At 43.0% G+C, this 13,266-nt stretch overlaps 1 protein-coding gene across 3 annotated transcripts in view; it reads left to right on the top strand.

Moving 5' to 3' along the window:
* The window catches only part of MSANTD4 (Myb/SANT DNA binding domain containing 4 with coiled-coils), a 33,046-nt gene that overhangs the window by 8,477 nt on the left and 11,303 nt on the right, over window positions 1–13,266 (top strand). For 2 of the 3 annotated variants that reach the window (XM_056561607.1, XM_056561608.1), the window contains exons 2-3: window positions 23–619; window positions 8,449–8,550. In XM_056561607.1, the coding sequence (XP_056417582.1) occupies window positions 140–619; window positions 8,449–8,550 (582 nt within the window). In that variant the 5' untranslated portion in view covers window positions 23–139. The remainder of the gene's footprint in view (window positions 1–22; window positions 620–8,448; window positions 8,551–13,266) is intronic. The other variant, XM_056561609.1, reaches the window with a different exon arrangement.

Raw genomic sequence — 13,266 nt, 5'->3', positions numbered from 1 at the left:
AACAATGTATTTTTGTTTTCAGAATTCTCTATAGGCAACTACCTAATCATTAAAACTGGCCAAATTCAGCAGAAAGAAGCAGCTGCCGCAGATCTTTCCATCTCGGACTCATCTCGGTGTTACTGCTGATGTGAAGAAAATGACCTTGCAGCCTTCTATGATAAAGCAGCTGAAGAGAAAGCGGAAAAGTAATTTCAGTGTCCAAGAAACGCAAACTTTACTAACCGAGATAAAAAAGAGAAGAGATGTCATTTTTTCCAAGCAGCTCAACACTACAATAAACGAAATGAAGCGCAAAGCCTGGGAAGAAATAGCAGAATGTGTGAATGCGCTAGGGGAAGGGGAACAGAGGACGGGGACCGAGGTCAAGCGAAGATATCTGGATTGGAGATCCCTCATAAAAAGGAAAAGCCTAAATTCAGATCTTAAAGTAGGAAATTCTGGAATGCACCTACCCCTGTCGGACCTAGACTCTATCATTGATGACTCGGACGACAAGCCAAGTGGGTTAACCAATGACTTGAGCTTGGAGTGGAAAAATGTGCCGGATGTCCGTGAAGCCAACGAGTCTATGACCGAAATCAAAGTGGAAGACGAAGAAGAACCTCAAAATTTTGAAGTAAGAATACTTTGAATTTATTCCATAAGATTGAAGAGTAAGCAGTCATTGTGTAAGACTTAGTCTTCTTGAATTGTATCCTGGAAACTTAAAGAAGCACTCCAGGTTTTTTTTTTGCCCACTTCATGCACACTTACTATAACTAGTCCTACAGATCCATCTGTTTTCTTCCAGTGCAGCTACATCCATAGGTCTCATTACAGTACCTTGGTCATGTGATCACCAGTATGACCCTCCAAACCTTCCAGTGCTTAATGTGTCAGAAAAGGATGTCAGTTCTGGGTTCTGATTTCATGTAAACTACAAGATGGCATCATCACCTACCAAATCCCTCCTACTAACTCTCAGATTCCTCCCCATCCCTCCCAGCTCCTATCTCTATGGGATCAGAATATATAGTAATTATACACCTCTCTTTCGGCTGTTCTCACACATTGGGTCTCTTGCTGCATCTTTTTCAGTTTTTGCCATGATTTACCCCAAAATGCTGTTTTATAGCAATTGGACAAATCACTGTAAAAAATTGTGATTTTTGTTTCAATTTAGGTAAATTAAAAAATGCACAAAAATTGTGCAAAAAAGGCTATTAAAAATCAGCATAGCCTAAATAATTTTAAATTTTTTTTTTTTAGATATCTTGATTGTGATTATAGGTCAAATTACTTTCTCCTTATAGCAATATTTCTCTAAAAACACTTTGAATAAGATAATGCATCCAAACTGCATGTAGCATGACACCAACCCACTTATGACTCTAATGAGTTCACCTGGGTGACCTACAGCACTAGATAACAGGTACAGTGATCAAACACCCTACCCTCTCTCTGCACAATCAGAGAATTTATAGGACATGTAGGCTGCATTATCAAGTCATTTCAGAGACATTTTGTAATCAGAAATACAGAAATCTCACGTCTGCCACATTAGCTATAACAGGCAAGCAGAAGGCATACACAAGGACCTCTGCCTTATTTTCTTATAATAGAGGCTCGATTCTAGAAAATTCCTGGACTGCTTCTTTAAAGGGGATTATCTTTAGCTATCTGGTTATTATGGTCTGATCTGTGGTCTAGAGAATATAGAGGTAAGCAAATAAGCATCTGGTAAACCATAACTTATTTACTGGAGTATAAGAAAAATAGAATAAGGGATTAGATTAAAGTGTACCTGTCGTCAACAAAAACTTTTTATATAATGTAGATAATATACCATTATATGTATATTTGTAATATACATTGGTTAAAAAAAATGGCATATTTATGAGTGAAAAAGTGCTGTCCCTGCAGCTATTGTCTGTGAGGAGTCCAAATACAGGAAGTGAGGACAGGACAAGCAGGGCTTTGTGCAGTCTCCTGGCTTGTCAATCATCCTCATGTGTTAGCCGGGAGCATATCACAGAGCATCACTGCACAGAGCCCTGCTTGTCCTCAGTGTACAGAGCCCTGCTTGTCCTCAGTGTACAGAGCCCTGCTTGTCCTCAGTGTACAGAGCCCTGCTTATCCTCACTTTACAGAGCCCATGATTGTCCTCAGTGTACAGAGCCCTGCTTGTCCTCACTGTACAGAGCCCGGCTTGTCCTCAGTGTACAGATCCCTGCTTGTCCTCACTGCACAGAGCCCTGCTTATCCTCAGTGTACAGAGCCCTGCTTGTCCTCGGTGTACAGAGCCCTGCTTGTCCTCACTGTACAGAGCCCATGCTTGTCCTCAGTGTACAGAGCCCTGCTTGTCCTCAGTGTACAGAGCCCTGCTTGTCCTCAGTGCACAGAGCCCTGCTTGTCCTCAGTGCACAGAGCCCTGCTTGTCCTCAGTGTACAGATCCCTGCTTGTCCTCAGTGTACAGATCCCTGCTTGTCCTCACCACACAGAGCCCTGCTTGTCCTCAGTGTACAGAGCCTGCTTGTCCTCAGTGTACAGAGCCCTGCTTGTCCTCAGTGTACAGTGCCCTGCTTGTCCTCAGTGTACAGAGCCCTGCTTGTCCTCAGTGTACAGAGCCCTGCTTGTCCTCACTGGCAGAGCCATGCTTGTTCACACCCCTGCTTGTCCTCACTGCTCAGATCCCTGCTTGTCCTCACTGCTCAGATCCCTGCTTGTCCTCAGTGCACAGAGCCCTGCTTGTCCTCAGTGCACAGAGCCCTGCTTGTCCTCAGTGTACAGAGCCCTGCTTGTCCTCAGTGTGCAGAGCCCTGCTTGTCCTCAGTGTACAGAGCCCTGTTTGTCCTCAGTGTACAGAGCCCTGCTTGTCCTCAGTGTACAAAGTCCTGCTTGTCCTCACTACACAGAGCCCTGCTTGTCCTCAGTGTACAGAGCCCTGCTTGTCCTCAGTGTACAGAGCCCTGCTTGTCCTCAGTGTACAAAGTCCTGCTTGTCCTCACTACACAGAGCCCTGCTTGTCCTCAGTGTACAGTGCCCTGCTTGTCCTCAGTGTACAGAGCCCTGCTTGTCCTCACTGCACAGAGCCTTGCTTGTCCTCAGTGTACAGAGCCCTGCTTGTCCTCAGTGTACAGAGCCCTGCTTGTCCTCAGTGTACAGAGCCCTGCTTGTCCTCAGTGTACAAAGCCCTGCTTGTCCTCAGTGTACAGAGCCCTGCTTGTCCTCAGTGTACAGTGCCCTGCTTGTCCTCACTGTACAGAGCCCTGCTTGTCCTCAGTGTACAGAGCCCTGCTTGTCCTCACTGCACAGAGCCCTGCTTGTTCTCAGTGTACAGATACCTGCTTGTCCTCAGTGTACAGAGCCCTGCTTGTCCTCACTGCACAGAGCCCTACTTGTCCTCAGTGTACAGATACCTGCTTGTCCTCAGTGTACAGATACCTGCTTGTCCTCAGTGTACAGAGCCCTGCTTGTCCTCAGTGTACAGAGCCCTGCTTGTCCTCAGTGTACAGAGCCCTGCTTGTCCTCAGTGTACAGAGCCCTGCTTGTCCTCAGTGTACAGATACCTGCTTGTCCTCAGTGTACAAAGCCCTGCTTGTCCTCACTACACAGAGCCCTGCTTGTCCTCAGTGTACAGAGCCCTGCTTGTCCTCAGTGTACAGAGCCATGCTTGTCCTCACTGCACAGAGCCCTGCTTGTCCTCAGTGTACAGAGCCCTGCTTGTCCTCAGTGTACAGAGCCCTGCTTGTCCTCAGTGTACCGAGCCCGGCTTGTCCTCAGTGTACAGAGCCCTGCTTGTCCACCCTCACTTCCTGTTTTTGCACTCCTCATAGAGACACACAGGCAATAGCTGCAGGGACAAAAATATACATTTTTTTTTAACCAATGTATATTACAAATAGTCATTTAATGGTATTATCTACATTATATCAAAAGTTTTTATTGATGACAAGTACACTTTAACTTTTTGCACCACTTGGCTCTATAAGGCCGGTTGCTAACAGCAGAAACATTCATGAGCAAGTACAGATGTGTCCTTCCTTACTTTTCCCTTTGACTTGACTTATCTGAAGATGAATGGAGGAATGTGATCAGCTTTAAAAACAAACAAGAAAACTTTGAAGTGCATAGTTGGGAGGTTGTGTGTGGTTTATACAGCTCAAAATAATTGAAATAAATAAAGCCAAGTTGTAATACCACACACAGCCTGAGGGAAGGGGTGGTGCTGGTTTTGGAAAAATTGTATTTGTTGAGCCCTTTGAATTTGCGGATGTGTTGTCTGGTTTATAGACCTGCTCTACTGTTACCCTGATAAACATTTAGCAAGTGTTAATTTAATTCTTTCATACGGTGATGGCAGTGACATTCAAGTGAATGAAGCCAGTAGCAGTAGCACCACTTTGTAGGAAAGAAACTGCAGCAGGATATCAGTGTCCCCTTTATTGTCATGTGGGGATTCCAGATGATCTCCTAGTAATATGCCATCACTACCTTATATGAGAGATAGATAACCCTTTTATATATATATATATATATTTTAATGTATGTCAAAATATTTTTTGTCAAACTGTTTACCATGACATCATCCATCCATTCCAATTTACTTGTGGAGCACGGCTGGGTTCAGTCTACGGAATCTCTAGCCGGAGATTCCGAGGGCGGCATCATTCATGACCGGCTTAATCAGTTGGCTGGATCATGTGGACTTTGCCGTTCCTATAGATGCAATGCATTTCACACACATTCTGCAAAAACAATGACTGAGATCACTCTTTCAGCAGCAGATTTTAGGATGCTCATATTCTGAGGTGTGCAGAATATCCATTTGCAACAATGGGATTTTGCTGCATCAGAATTTCCGGCTGTAATTTCCAGGCAGAATTACGCTCGGAAATTCCGCAGTGTGAACCCGGCCTTAGAACTAAGCCTTATGCGTCAACCATTACATCAAACGTCCACTGCTATATCTCTTCTGGCTTCAGTAAGAAAAGCAGACAAGAGACAAATGGCTTTGTTACTACTTAGAGAGAAAAAAGTAAAATAGAAGGAATTTGTCCACGATTTGTAATTGTCCAAATTGGGGTTGGGAATCTTGAAGGCCATGCAATGCTCCGCTGGGAAAAAATATGCCAATTAGCTATCCTCCTGGAGGAAGACATCTTGCACTCTGGTGCCACCTATAGGAATTTAAATGATATACAACCTGCAAAGACCAAGTGATCTAAGACAAGGCCCATGTTATAATAAATAACAAAAGGATGGAAAAGATCAACAGCAAAAATAGTGCGAGGTAAACTGGGTAAACATGTGAGAAATTAATAGTAACAGAGTCCCAGTCCTCAAATACTCCAACCAAAAATGGATGTACAATGGATATTAGGTGAAAATAGTATTTAATATTTAATAACACATATAAAAGAATCACCTATAAAACATTTGAATAACAAGTGGTACAATCAATGAAAAAAAAGTCATGTACATTAAGGATAAAATGACCCAAACAAGAATAAACATGAATAAATCCTATTGGTATAAAAGATGGATACTGTAATGCAAAGGTAAGCTGGAGAGTAATAGGTTAAATTGTATAGACAGTCCTAGATAACGTTAAAGGGGTATTCCGGGCAAAAACATTTTATCCCCTATCCAAATTTTGGGAGCCTTTTTTCCTATTACCCATTGTGAAAATGAAAAATTTGGGGTAACACCAGCATTTCAGGAAAAAAAACTAATTTTTGTTTTCCAAGTCCAACTTTAACAAAAATTTGTCAAAGACCTTTGGGGTGTTAAGGCTCACTATACCCCTTGTTACGTTCCTTGAGGGGTGTAGTTTCCAAAATGGGGTCACATTTGCCACCTCTGTGCAAATCACCAATTTAGGCCTCAAATGTACATGGCGCTCTCACTCCTGAGCCTTGTTGTGCGTCCGCAGAGCATTTTACGCCCACATATGGGGTATTTGTGTACTCGGAAGAAATTGCATTAAAAATTTTGGGGGTCTTTTTCTTTTTCTCCTTTTATTTCTTGTGAAAATGAAAAGTATGGGGCAACATCAGCATGTTAGAGTACATTTTTTTACTTTTTTACACTACTAACATGCTGGTGGAGCCCCTAACTTTTCCTTTTCATAAGAGGTAATAGGAGAAAAATTCCCCCATAATTTGCAACATAATTTCTCCTGATTACGGAAATACCCCATATGTGGCCCTAAACTGTTACCTTGAAATACGACAGGGCTCCGAAGTGAGAGCGCCATGTGCATTTGAGGCCTAAATTAGAAATTTGCAATAGGGGCGGACCCGGATACAAGGATGGGGCTTGTCTCCACCAAAACCCTACGGCAGTGTTTCCCCAACAGGGCGCCTTCAGAGTTTCAAAACTCCCAGCACGCATGGACAGTCAATGGTTGTCCGGCAATACTACGAATTGTTGTTTTGCAACAGCTGGAGGCTCTGTTTAGGAAACACTGCTGCATGAGATGTTTTTCAATTCTATAGGGGGGGGGGGACGTGTAAGGGTGTGTATGTAGTGTCTCACTTTTCATTTTGTGTTAGCGTAGTGTTTTTAGGGTACATTCACACAGGCATAGTTCACAGTGAGTTTTCCACTGGGAGTTTAAACTGCGGCGGAAAATTTGCCTGCAGCTCAAACATGTAGGAGGAAACCCACTGTAAACCCGCTCGTGTTAATGTACCTTGTACATTCACATTGGGGGGCACCCCAAACCTTCAGCTGTTGCAAAACTCCCAGAATGCACTGACAGACCGTACATGCTGGGAGTTGTAGTTTTGCAACAGCTGTAGGCACACTGGTGGGGAACCACTGATTTAAGAAACAGACTCTAGCTCAGTGATTCCAACCCATGTGCCTCCAGCTGTTGCAAAACTATAACTCCCAGCATGTAAGGTCTGTCAGTGCATTCTGGGAGTTATAGTTTTGCAACAGCTGGAGGCACACGGTTTGGAATAACTGAGTTAGGAAACAGACTCTAGCTCAGTGTTTCCCAACCAGTGTGTCTACAGCTGCTGCAAAATTACAACTCCCAGCATGCACTGACAGCCGAAAGGCATGCTAGTAGTTGTAGTTATGCAACAACTGGGGAAGAACAGTTTGGAGACCGCTAAGTAGTGGTCTCCAAACTGTAGCCCTTCACATGTTGCAAAACTACAACTCCAAGCATGCACAGACTGTCCCAGAACTACACAGCCCAGCATCCCTGATTGTCTGAGCATGCTGGAAATTGTAGTTTTGTAACATCTGGAGGGCTACAGTTTGGAGACCACCGTATAGTGGTCACCAAACTGTGCCACTTCAGATGTTGAAAAACTACAACTCCCAGCATACCCAGACAGTCAGAGCATGCTGAAAGCTGTAGTTTTGCAACATCTGTAGGACCACAGTTTGGAGACCATTACACAGTGGTCTCCAAACTGTGGCCCTCCAGATATTGCAAAACTACAACTCCCAGCATGCCCAGACAGCCTTTAGCTGTTTGGGCATGCTGGGAGTTGTAGTTTTGCAACTTTTAGTAGGCCACAGTGAAGATCACGTACCAGCGATCTTCACTGCAGCCTCCTCTACCGCCGCACTTTCCGGCCTTCCTCCTCCTGCCATCACCCGATGTCCCTGCGGCTGCCGCCGCTCTGATGCTGCCTGGTAAGCTGACCATGCTCCCCCCTCGCTGCACTTGTTCCCCCCGCAATGCCTGGACTTCAATCGGTGGGCAGAGCAGGGGAAATTAACTTTAACACCCCCCGCCCCCAACTGCCATTAGTCGGTCAGTCCTGATCGACCAATGGCAGGGGATAGGAGGAGGTGGCACCCCTGCCACCTCACTACTATCCTTTAGGATGATCGGAGCTTTCTCTGATAGTTGCGATCATTCTTATTTTCCGGGCGATCGGGCCACCAGTGACCCGATTGGCCGTGAATTACCGTAAATCGCCAGTCTGAATTGACCGACGATTTGTGGTGATTGCCAACATGGGGGAGTCTCAGGACCCCCCTGGGCATTGCCACGGGATGCCTGCTGATAGATATCAGCAGTCATCATGGTCCGATCACTAACCAGCGAGCGGTGGTGATCGGAAATACGTAGGGCCTACAGGTACGCCCTCTGTTCTTAAGTACCAGGACGTGAGGGCGTACCTGTACGCCATCTGTCCCCAACAGGTTAAATATTAAATACTTTTTTCACCTAATATCCATTGTACATCCAATTTTTGGTTGAATTATTTGAGGACTGGGACTTTGTTACTATCCATATTTTAATAACCCTATCTAAACTAATAGAATGATGTCCCCTCCAAGATTGTGAGTTTTTTTTAGGATAAGGTTAACAACAGTCCGGACTCACTGGGCAGAGAACATATCAAAGATACATTCAAATAAGTCTGTGACACTTACATATGTAGATCTACTGAGAGAAAGGAAAATTATATTGACCTCTTCTGACATTACAGGGTCCTAGCTGGAAAAAGAGAATTTCACATCCTTGCTTTGGAATCCAGTTCAACTCCCGTCAAAATAGAATTGTGTATAATCAGACGCCTAGTGAAGAGAAGGTATGTGACCCTTAATGTTAGAAAGATCAATGCGATCTACCGTAACAAGAAACATTAACCTTGAACCTATTATTCTAAGAAAAAAATGATGTAAATGATTAAATCTGATGGTAATAATCAACAATAGGTTCTGCCAAACAGTCTAATGTATGTGGGTAGGGGCAGACCCTTACCAGCCCAGGGGTACCTTGCCACAACTCATCAATTGTGGCACTAAGCTCTATTTGAGGAGAACATAATACAGAACCAACTGATCTCAGGAGACGTGCCCTCAGGCACTACTACCCTAGTGCCCAAAAGAAACAGTAAGTGAAAGCTTTGGAACTAACTGGATTTCTGCATTGATTTCTAATAAAATGTGATCTGATTTGTTGTTAAAGCGGAAAAAAATGTTTTCAAATCAACTGGTGCCAGAAAGTTATACAGATTTTTAAATTACAAATATAGTAGACACGAAATCCAGCTCACCGTGCTATCGTTTCTTCGCCCGGACTGTGCTATAACAGGCACACAAAGTAGAACAGCAATAAAAAGAAATGTCCAGCGGAAGGATATTGTGCCAAAAAGAGAGGGTTTTTCTTTATTGAATAAAAAGCCAGCATACAGGAACACACATGGACAATGTGACGCATTTCAGGTGTCATAGTGCACCCTTAGTCGTACATATTAAAAGTGAGTTTATCACACATATATATATATCTGTAGGGAGGCGTGGGGTCAGCCCGCATCCAGGTGATCCGGATGAAGTTCGATCCGACGTCTTAAAGGAGTAGTCCAGTGGTGACCCAGTGGTGAACAACTTATCGCGGGGGGTCCGACCGCTGGGGCCCCCTGCGATCTCCTGTATGGGGCCCCGACAGCCCGCAGGAAGGGGGCGTGTCGACCTCTGCACGAAGCAGCGGCCGACACGCCCCCTCAATACAACTCTATGGCGGAGCCGAAGCGCTGCCTTCGGCAATCTCCGGCTCTGCCATAGAGATGTATTGAGGGGGCGTGTCGGCCGCCGCTTCGTGCGGAGGTCGACACCCGCTATCTGGCCGGAGAGCCTGGCCCCCGTACAGAGAGATCGCAGGGGGCCCCAGCGGTCGGACCCCCCGCGATCTCAAACTTATCCCCTATCCTTAGGATAGGGGATAAGTTTTTCACCACTGGACTACCCCTTTAACTCTTTACAAGTAAAAGCCTTTATATTGCTGTGTTGTCAATAGTAACCAGAAAAAATAGTTATATATAATCCACAATGCAAAAAGAAAGGAAAAAGGAAGAAAAACATACACAGAAAAATAGGTACCGATATGTGTAATGGCTGAATGGACCAAACGCATTATAGTTGTGGAGCATATATATATATTACAAAAAAAGAAAAAAGATATTTTTGTATGGTGAAATGCAACACTTGAAAATTGCAGTAGTATATGTAGATGTGTAGATATATATATATGCAAAGAGAACATTCAGCCATAGATAAAAACACAGATTGGCTAGAGAATCTAGCAGAAAGAGAGAAAACGTTATGCAAGTTGAAGGTATTACAATATATTAAATTACAATATATAATTTACATTATTACATTAGAAGGTATTACAATATATAATATACATATATTTTTTGTATCCTGTATATAATATATTGTAATGGATTTTCTTCTACTCTGGACAGTTCCTGACATGGACAGAGGTGGCAGCAGAGAGCAATGTGGTCAGACTGGAAAGAACTTCACAGCTTCCTCTGGAGCATACAGCAGTGCTGGAAGGAATAATAATTTTTTTTAAATAAGTTATTTATAAATCTGTATAACTTTCTGGCACCATTTGATCTGAAAACATTTGTTTTCCAGCAGAGGACCCCTTTAAATTCACTATTCTAGATCAACACTATCAATATAAGCACATAACACACCAACGGTTCTACTGTTCTTTTACTGAGCACATTAAGTAAACCTCCACAGTGCAGGGAGTAAAAATAACACAATCCTACCTGTCAGTTGATAACCTGTAGATCCTCCTCTGCCAAACATTTCCTGTAGTTTCAGATAAGATATGCACAACATTGAAGAGGAATTTCAGACCATTCTTCCTTGTAAATGTGCTTTAGTTTCACAATATTTCTGGACGGGGAATGCCTTGCATACACAGCCCTCTACAGATCATGCAACACCTAAAAGGGGTTATCCAGGATTAGAAAAACATAGTCCCTTTCTTACGAAAACTCTTGCTACTCACAGTTTGCACAGTATGTGGTATTGCAGATCAAGTCTGTTGAAGTGAATGGACCCAAGATGTAATACCACACACAACCTGAGGACATGTGTGGAGCTGTTTTTTTTGGAAGAAAGCAGCTATGTTCTTCTAATCCTGAATAACCCGTTTAAGTTCAGGACTTTTTCAACCATTCTTTAATTGATGTACTTGTGTAATTTTAATCATTATCTTGTTGCACCCACAGTCTATTCAACATCGGGTCATGGTGGGAGATTTATCAAAACCTGTCCAGAGGAAAAGTTGCTGAGTTGCCCATAGCAACCAATCAGATCTTTCATTTTTCAGAGGCCTTTTCAAAAATGAAAGAAGCAATCTGATTGGTTGCTATGGGCAACTCAGCAACTTTTTCTCTGGACTAGTCTTGATAAATCTCCCTCATGGACCTTACATTCTCCTGTAGATGAAGAAAACCTAGGTCTGTTACTATTTTCCCCAACAGAGGGAATCATGTTAAAGGGGTTATCCAGGATTATATATACCAGATCTGATTTCTTCCAAAAATAGAGCCCCACCTGTCCTCAGGTTATGTGCGGTATTGCAGCTCAATGCCATTAAAGTGAATAGATCCAATCTGTACTACCACACACAACCTGAGGACTCCAAAGGAAAATAATAATCCTACATTTTCTGTAAATAATTTGTCTAAAACATGACATAGAGGCTTTGGCAAATCTTCATGTGGCTCTATAATATATCTTCTAAGATCTTCTGAATTATCTTTTAGAGAAGCCATTAACAAAGATATTTACTGACCCTTTCTTGCTGCACTGTGGATGTTTACTCAGTTTGCTCAATCCAAGACATGAACAGTACAAAACCATTGTCCCTTTAAAAACTTTTGATATGTGTTCAGACCAAGCCGAGAAAAAAGAACACTGAGAGAATTCTCTCCTGGCTCTATGCCACATGACTGATACTAGCTTACAATGTAAGTCTATGGCACAGGCTTGGTTGCCATCACAGATAATAGGGAGAGTAGCCCATAGCCATGAGTTTCATTCTCTGCTCATTCTAGCCATCAAACAACCAAACAAAACTTTTGTCTCTAGGACGTGTTAATTTTTTTTTTAAATAGATAGGTACACTTTGAAATAGATTGTGTGATTCCAAGGGGTTCAGATAGTTTTCCTAGAACTTTACACCCTGTTCCAAATTATTATGCAAATTCTATTAAAGTGTCACAAAGATTAAATATTTTGTTTTTCAGTTTAACTCATGGATGACATTGTGTCTCAGGGCTCTTTTGATCACTGAAAACAATCTCGGACACCTGTGATAATTAGATTGCCAGGTGAGCCCAATTTAAGGAAAAACTACTAAAGGTGGAAGTTCCACATTATTAAGCAGAGCACCATTCTCAAGCAATATGGGGAAGAAAATGGATCTCTCTGCTGACAAAAAGAGTGAAATAGTTCAATGCCTTGGACGAGGTATGAAAACATTAGATATTTCATGAAAGCTTAAGCATGATCATCGCACTATTAAGAGATTTGTGGCTGATTCAGAGCACAGGTGGGTTCGTGCAGATAAAGGCACATTGAGGAAGATTTCTGCCAGATCCATGCATCGGATCAAGAGAGCAGCTGATAAAATACAATTACATAGCAGCAAACATATATTTGAAGCCTCTGGTGCCTCTGCAGTCCTGCGGACATCAAGGTGTAGAGTCCTCCAGAGTCTTGCAACTGTGCATAAACCTTCTATTTGTCCACCACTAACCAATGCTCACAAGCAGAAATGGCTGCATTTGACAGAAAAATACATGAAGACTAATTTTCAAACAGTCCTGTTCACTGATGAGTGAAGTCCAACCCTGGATGGTCCAGATGGATGGAGAAGTGGATGGTTGGTGGACATTCACCCTGTTCCAACAAGGCTGCGACGTCAGCAAGGCGGTGGTGGAGTTATGTTTTGGGCCAGAGTCATGGGGAGAGAGCTGGTCGGACCCTTTAGGGTCCCTGAAGGTGTAAAGGTGACCTCTGCAAAGTATGTGGGGTTTCTGACTGACCACTTTCTTCCCTGGTACAGAAGGAAGAACTATGCTTTTGATAATAAAGTCATCTTTATGCATGACAATGCACCATCTCATGCTGCAAAGAATACCTCTGCATCATTGGCTGCCATGGGGTTAAAAGGAGAGAAAGTGATGGTGAGGCCTCCAACCTCCCCTGACCTCAATCCTATTGAGAACCTTTGGAGCATCCTCAAGCAAAAGATCTATGAGGGTGGGAGGAAGTTTACATCCAAACAGCAGCTCTGGGAGGCTGTTCTGACATCAAACAAATTCAAGCAAAAACTGTCCAAAAACTCACAAGTTCAATGGATGCAAGACTTGTGAAGCTACTATCAAAAGGGGTTCTATGTTAAAATGTAACGTGACCTGTTAAAATGTTTAAAAAGTTAAAATGTTAAAAGTTTATTTGAAATAGCTTTTGATTTCAGTAAATATGCTGCA

Source organism: Hyla sarda, chromosome 2 (genome assembly GCF_029499605.1).
Source record: "Hyla sarda isolate aHylSar1 chromosome 2, aHylSar1.hap1, whole genome shotgun sequence".
NCBI classification, from domain to species: Eukaryota; Metazoa; Chordata; class Amphibia; order Anura; family Hylidae; genus Hyla; species Hyla sarda.
This window is presented reverse-complemented; position numbering and strand designations above follow the sequence as displayed.